Source organism: Phocoena phocoena, chromosome 19 (assembly GCF_963924675.1).
Source record: "Phocoena phocoena chromosome 19, mPhoPho1.1, whole genome shotgun sequence".
Lineage (NCBI taxonomy): Eukaryota > Metazoa > Chordata > Mammalia > Artiodactyla > Phocoenidae > Phocoena > Phocoena phocoena.
The window spans coordinates 42,797,886-42,805,620 of record NC_089237.1 but is presented as its reverse complement, the minus strand read 5'-3'; the positions used below and the strand labels follow the sequence as shown (position 1 = coordinate 42,805,620).

At 57.0% G+C, this 7,735-nt stretch overlaps 1 protein-coding gene across 1 annotated transcript in view; it reads left to right on the top strand.

Moving 5' to 3' along the window:
* The first annotated feature begins 1,959 nt into the window (after nucleotides 1–1,959).
* Nucleotides 1,960–7,735, top strand: part of RAB11FIP4 (RAB11 family interacting protein 4) — a 113,400-nt gene continuing 107,624 nt past the window's right edge. Inside the window, exon 1 of the mRNA XM_065897071.1 lies at nucleotides 1,960–2,118. Coding sequence (XP_065753143.1) covers nucleotides 1,960–2,118 — 159 coding nt within the window. The remainder of the gene's footprint in view (nucleotides 2,119–7,735) is intronic.

The window sequence follows — 7,735 nt, the reverse complement described above, 5'->3', positions numbered from 1 at the left end:
TGGGTGAGGAGAGACAGGGGTCAGGAAGGGCTCCTGTCTTTTGGGAGAACCACTGATCTGGTGTGGGCTTCAAGCTTGGTTCACCTGGGATTTGTTCATGCTCAGGTCTGAGGCCCCCACCTCTGCCAGCTGAGGTCTTTCAGCTTCCCTGGTCTCTTCTTTTGGGGGATTTGATGCAGGGAGAGCTCTGAGAGCCATTTCTACAGCTCCCCAAAGGGGATAACTCAGCCCTGCCCATCTCCCTTCTGTCCTGAGCCTCTTGGGTGGGAGAATCAGAGAAGCCACATGGCAGCCCCTGAGCAGGATATATTCACAGTTGAGCAGGAAGACCACAGAGGGGGAAACTGAGGTCCAGGGAAGAGAAGCCACACAGCTCATGTGCAGAACTGGGCCCCACCCCAGCCTCTCTGTCTGGGTCCCTACACTGCTCTTGGCTCCTGCAGATGATGGGGCAGGACCCCATCTCCTCTAGGCAGGGGCTTCCTCTGGACCCATCCTTGAATGGAGGTCAGGGACAAGAAGTGACTAAGATACATCCTGCCCTGGAGGGTTTCCCACCATGCTGGGGGAGATGGGCAGCCCACCAGAGAACTGTAGAACTAAGTAGGTATCTGGAGGAAGGGACCAGAAATCAGACTAACAGGCAAGATGGAGTGCCATCAGGGAAGGCTTCCTGGAGGAGGAAACCTCTGAACTGAGCTAGGAAGCATAAGTGGGGGTGGGCTCAGCCAAGACCTGTATTTGGGTTGGGCGCAACTGGTGCCACAAGGGCCTGGCATGCTGAGCAACAAGGAAGGAGGAGAGCAGTGTCAGGCCAGGTTCTGCAGAGCCCCGGGCGAGGCTGGGAGTCAGAGGAGCTGGGGTGGAGGCTCAGCTGAGCACAACTGGGAGGAGGCTAAGGTCCAGGCCTGGAGGCTGCCACCAGCTCCCAGGGCCAAGACTCTTGTCCTGGGCTCTCAGCTTGAAGTCCAGGGCTGCAAGGGCTGAGAGCGGGAACCCAGGGGAAGGGAAGGAACCTCCCCAAGGCGCTGGGTGGCCCCCGGCCCTGCAACAGGCAGGCCTGATGGGTGGCCCTTGCTTTTCCTTCCTCTTGCCTGTTCTGGTCTCCTCTTTCGCTCTCCTGTCCCAGGGTCTCTGCTCCCCCTCTCTGCACCCTTTCCCAGCCCAGAGCTGGCCCAGAGTTCTGTTGGGGAGGCCTGTGTGGACCTAAGCCTGGAAACTGTTATTTAAAAGGCAGCACAGAGAAGGGTAAGAATAGGGAGTCTAGCTCCATCCAGCTCCAGACTGGCTAGGAATCCTGACCCGGGCTCCCAGAGGCTGTGTGACCTAGGGTAAGTAGTTCAACCTCTCTGAGCCTCAGCTTCCTCGGAGATGAGTGTAACAATCCAACGCGCTAATGTAGGAAACCCCTAGGACATACTGAGCTCTCGACACTGCTGGGTACGCACACAGGACGCGGTGAACGGAGAGGGCCTGGCCTTGGGGTTGGGGGTCTGAGGTTGGAAGCGAGGCTTTTGGACCCCGGCGCGGCTGGTCCGGGGACTCGGGCCTCCTCTCTGACTCCTCCAAGCAGGGGCGGGGCCTTCGGGCAGCCCTGGGTTTCCGGGCGCCTGTCGCACACCCACCCTCCCGGTTTCCCAGGGGACGGGACGAGCTCGGAGCCGCCGAGGGACACCGAGTCTGGGGGAGGCGGCGGGGCCACGAGGGCAACCGCCCTCGGGGGCGCGCGGCCTCTTTTGTCTGCAGCCTCCCCCTCCCCCGCCCGCCCCGAGCCGCGGGGCTGCGGCGTCGCTGCTGACACGGCTCGGCCGCCGCCGCCACCGGGCGGAGGCTGCGCGTCGCAGCGCCGGGCGGAGGGCGCGCGGCGATGGCGGCGGCGGCGGCGGCGGCGGCGGCGGCGGCGCGGGGCGGGCGGGCGCGGCGGGCGCGGGGCTCGGGCTAGCCGCGGGGCCGGGCCGGATGGCGGGCGGCGCGGGCTGGGCAGGCGCCCCCGCGGCTCTGCTGCGCTCGGTGCGCCGCCTGCGCGAGGTGTTCGAGGTGTGCGGCCGCGACCCCGACGGCTTCCTGCGCGTGGAGCGCGTCGCGGCGCTCGGACTGCGCTTCGGCCAAGGCGAGGAGGTAAGGGCCCGCGGCGGGGGCGTCCGCGCCCCAATCCCCCACCCCCGGCTTTCCCGCCGTTTCACCGGCCCGCTCCCGGCCGAGCCCCCGGGCATCCCCACCCTGTCGGACCCTCGCTTTCCACCATTAGCACCGGCGCTGCGAGAGTCACGCATCACGCCCGGGGTGGGGGCTTCTTTGCCTATCTTCCCTACCCCGGGCCCTTGCGGGCCCCTCTGACCGTTCTGCAGCCCACTCGGGGTTTGGGGGGTTGGAGGAAGGAGCCGTCAGATCCTGGTCCCGGGACCCCCGCCCCTTCCTACCCTGCGGAGACCGAGACGCAGAGGTCCGTGTGCGGGAATCCCAGGACGCCGTGTGGGGTGGGGTGGGGGAGGGAGGCACGCGCCCCACTGGGCCTGGCCGAGGGAGCGAGAGGACAACTAGGGGCGCTCTGCTGTCTCGGCTCCTTGACTGCACCCAGCCGACCTAGAACACAGCGGGAGGTGTCTGCTTGCGACCTTCCTGGATTCTCGGCCCAGCGCCCGATGACCCCCCATGCGGGCTCCCATGGGCAGGCCTGGCTGGCAGCTGGCTGTGTCGGCTGCGGCAGACCTCCCAGAGCCAAGATGGGGAGCGGCAGCTGAGCAGTGTTTGCAGCAAGGGGGGGGGAGGGCGGGCCGCGTCGATTTAGGGAAAGTAGGAACGGTGTTGGTTGTTAGCAGGGCTGGGATCGGAGGGTGGGTGCTGTCAGTGGGGTGGGCAGAGACAGGTGTACTCTCATGCTATGGGCACAGGGACAGGTGGCTATGTCTGGGGGAGGGGGTACGGCAAGGTACCCACCTGGCGGGAGAGCATCCCCACCCTTCTGCTACTGCCCACTCTGAAATGGTCAGGAGACGAAGCCCTGAGTAGTGAGTTTCCAAGGCCACCTGAGGCCGCAGGCTCTTGCATGGGCACTGGCTGGCATTCTGTTCTGGGGACAGCTGGAGCCTAGCATTCCAGAACATAAGAGAAGCCAGGGCATGCCTGGGTTGGATCCATGCCTTCCTGTCACCTGGCAAGGGGGAGATGATAGGTAATCATCTCTGCATGGCCATTGGGCATGGCTGGGACCTGGGAGTCCCTGAGACCAGTAAGTGAAAGAGGGTGAGGCAAGTGTCAAGTTCGAGAACTCAGGTACCCCATCCCAGGAGGCTCACTGCTACAGCCCCTTTGGAGACCACCCTCTCCCTCTGCTGGGATTTGTTCAGGACCGTTTCCTGTAGCCACCCGGTCCTTCTCCTTCCCAAAGGCTGGTCAAGCCTCTCCCCTCATTGAGGCAGGCTGAGCAGACCCCAAGCCTGGGGAGAGCCCCAGTCCTTCCTCTCAGGACACAGGCTGCAGGGGAGACGTCTGGCTCTGGCTGGAACTGGAGTTCCAGAACCGCAGTCTCACTGGTGGCAAGAGCGTCCCAGCAGGCTCTGGCAGGAGGCCACACGGGCTCAGTGGTGAGCCCCTAACAAGCCCCAGCCTTATCCCTGATCTGGACAGCTCCTCCTCTTAGAGCTTCTTCCTCATACACGCTGGAGCCAAACCTGCTTGTCACTTAGTCATCGTGGTTCTGGACGGGGACCCACGTGGGTCTCTCTTCTACGTGGCAGCCTTTAAATATTTGGAAACAGCACTCCTGTCCCCTTCTCACTCACTTCCTACCATCTTCCCTTCTCCAGGCCAAATACCCCCTGTTCTTGAAGCCCCAGACCATTTCCGTACAATCTGGCAGGGACCAAACCTCTGGCTTCCAGCCCTGAAGCCACCATCGACTAATTGTGTGACGGAGTTCTCCTAGTAATGACATGGAGGGGCTGGACCAGGAGACTCCAGGACTGTTCCGGCCCCAACACCTCTCACACACACAGGTGGCTCAGGGCGAGGGTGCCTTTTGAGTGGTGCACTCATGTTAAGTTTCTGGCCACTGAAACCCCCAGGGATCTTTCTTAGCAGCCTCTGCCAAGCCAAGATTCCCCTCCATCCTGGAGGAGGGTCAGTAATTTTTCTTTTTAAAGCATAATCTTATATCATTACAGAATCAGTGTATATGCTCTGCGGGAAGTTAGAAATATGGATAAGCAAAAATAAAATAAGTTCCCATCTCCCAGGGAGCCTACCTGTGACACCTTGGTCACATTCTTCCAGAGCTGTTTCTATGCTTATATGTAGATTTTCTCCATAAAATGAGGTCATGCTGTGCATACTGTCTTGTAACCTGATTTTTTTCCAGTAAATGATCAGCACTTCCCTGCTTCAATAAATTCTCATCCCATTTAACATGCACGCCTTATCCAGATTTCCCTATTTGGCCCCAAAACATCAGTCTTTGCTGTTTTGTTCAAACCAGTTTCCTCGCCAGGACTGTGCGATGCATCCGGTTATTCTGATCTCTTACTTTAATGCAATTCTTTTTTTTTTTTTTTTAATTTGAATAACCCTGACTTGTTGAAGAGATCAGGCCTGTTGTCTGTGTCAGTACTTTCTTAAATCTAAACCTGTAACTTGGACCTTATCCCTGTTAAATTTCACCTTGCTCATTTCCTCCCATTGTACCAGACAATAGAGAGAATTTACAATCCTACCTTTGTCACTCCGATGCTGGGCTGCCTCCAGGCTGGAGAAGTGGGTGCTTTATGTCTCAATCTGCCAGGCTGGTGTAAACCCAGGGCAGGACCACGGACAGAGCCTCGTAGGGGTGGTTCTGTTCACACTGTGTTACTGACCGAGACCCACAGAAATACATTTTTCAGCCCTGCTCACTGCGCACCGAATTCACACATGCACTACAGAATAGGGGTGTCATTTCCCCTTCAAAATGCTACGTTTTCTGGCAGTTTCTATTTCATTTGTTTAAAAATCACATAGAGACCTTGATTTCCCACCCCGTACCCGCCGCCAGTGCTCTAGGGTGGGTAACTCTCATTCATTAGATACGGAATTCAGTGAATTTATCAGAGCTGATTATCCATATTTTATCAACTACACCCAGAATGCCAGGGACGCCAGAATCAAATGCTCTGCAAAAATCAAAATATACTAGGTTGCAAAGTGTAAAACAAATATCCATGAGGCCACACTAATATCAATAAATGATTTAATATTAATAGATAAATACTAGGAGAGTCTCCCATACAGAACAAATTAATTTATGTAGATAATTCCCTATCAAGGAGGTACAGCATAACCCCCCACGCTGTAAGCGTCAGGTATACGTCATGACTGCCTTCTAAAGAGGACACTGTGGACAGGGGGGAAAGGGCAGCTTTACGGTGGAGAAGCCTGACACGCACTGCCTCAGCCGCGTCACCGGGATCAACAACAGCAGTGATAAGTCACGTAGGTGGTATGTACCCTTCATACGATGTGATGGGAGAGGCACCTTACCACTGTGATCCCCCACCCAAACCCATCACCCCAGTCCAGTCATGAGAAAACATCACAAAAATCTCAACAGAGGGACATTATTCTACAAAACACCTGCTTAGTGCTCCTCACCTTTGTCCAGGTCATCAAAACCAAGGGAAGTCTGAGAAACTGTCCTGGCCAAGTGACGCCTAAGGAGACGTGACAACTAAATGTAATGTGGTGTCCTGGAACAAGAAGAGGACATCAGGCAAAAACTAAGGAAGTCTGAATAAAGTGCAGACTTCAGTTAATAATAATGTTATGGGGCTTCCCTGGTGGCGCAGTGGTTGAGAGTCCGCCTGCCGATGCAGGGGACACGGGTTCGTGCCCCGGTCCGGGAAGATCCCACATCCGCGGCTGGGCCTGTGAGCCATGGCCGCTGAGCCTGTGCTCCGCAACGGGAGAGGCCACACAGTGAGAGGCCCGCGTACCACACAAAAAAATAATAATAATGTTATGTATGTATCAGGTTGGCCTCCGATATTCCCCTAATTTATTGACTTGGGAATCATAGTAGAAAAGAGAAGACAAGGAAATTCGATGAAAACATGAGTCGTGTGTGAGAACACAGGTTGACGTTTCAAAGCACGTGAGGTCGCTGTCCCAGCCCTGAAAGTCTTAATAAGTAGGAGCAAGACCACTGTGACAAGGACGAGAAATGATGGCCCAGTGTCCTGAACCCATGTTGACCTCTGATAGCTTGCTTTTGTGTCTAACCTCTCTAGGGCTTTGTTTACTCATCCATAAAATGGGGGTGATAACAGTTCTCATCCCATAGCGTTATTGTGGGGCTTGAACACGTTAATACACGTAAAGCGTTCAGTATCGGGATGGGGTAGGCCCGCTATCAGAGTTGCTGCTGCTTTTACTATTGGTGTTTTTGGTAAACATTTGTAAGCATCTTTGAGAGGCTGTTCTAGGCTGGGGCGTTCTTGGGGGTTGAGGTCCAGATCTGCGAACAGTCCCTGGTGTTCTCGGCCCACCCTCCTTGTCAGCTCTGAGCTTCCAGCCCTCCCGCATCTGTGAGTGGAAGGCCTTGGGAGCGCCAGAGATAGCTTGGGCCACATCCCTGGTAAATATATTCTTCTCCCTTTTCCAGTTTGAAAACCATCCTTCTTGCTAGAAGAATGGACTCAAAAGTAGTTGAGTGGTGTCTCTGCCATTTGTTAACCCAGTACCATCTCCTCTGAGCAGTGGCCAGTCCTTCCTGCTGGGGAGGGTGGTGTTAATTATTTGGGGGCAGTGACTCAGCTTTAGCCCACCCCCAGGTGGGCTAGTCTATAATTTCCCCGCTTCTTTGCAGGTGCCAGAAGCAACTGGGGCATCGTGCCTCCTTGTTCGTATTGAGCAGGAGATGAAATAAGGGGTCAGACTGGGCCCCCTTAGTCCCCAAGTCCCCTCTGGACGAAGGACTGCCGCAAGGGAGAGGCTGGTGCTGGCTGGCTTCAGCCTGGGTGTCTGAACCGGCAAAGGGGTTGGGGTTCTAGGTGGGCCGAGACTTATCAGGAGACAGTCCTGGGGCTGCCAGGGGAGGGAGAGCCCTGAAGTAAAGCTGGGTCTGCTCAGGAGAGGAGGGGACAGGATGCTGAGGAAGAAGCAGCTGTATCCCTACATCTGTGGCTGGAGGTGGGAGGTGATAGGAGGAGGGGCTAGAGGGGAGGGCAGGGCCAGATCAGGAAAGCCTCAGCTGTTCCCTGTGGATGGTGGGAAGGTCCAGGCAGCAGGGTCAGAGGTGTGCTTGAGAACAGGGGCTGGATCCAGGAGGGGAACGTGACAATTGGCCTGAGAGGAAGAGGGTCCTGACTTGGGCAGTGGCAGGGGTCCAAAAGGCCCCTGAACCGACAGGGGTCCAAAAGGCCTGCAGAGCCCAACACGCCACTCCTGGAGGGAAGAATCTAAGGCTCTTTTGGAGAACAGGCCCCCTCTAAGTGCCCCACCCTAATGGGGACATGGTAGGGATGACAGAGCTGGCAAAACAGAAGGAAGGCCCAGGTTCTCCGAGCCTCGAAGGAAAGGTCGGGGTGCCTGTGACCCATGAGTGGGGAGCAGGACAGGAGTGGGGCCCAGAAAGACCACCTCTTTCCTGCGTTTGTGCCTCACCCGGGTGCAGCCGGTGCCCCTGAGCTTGGAGGTCACTGTGGAAGCCAGGCTGAGGCTGCGGTCCCTCGCGAGGCATAGGGAGTGAGCGCGAGGCACCAGGCTC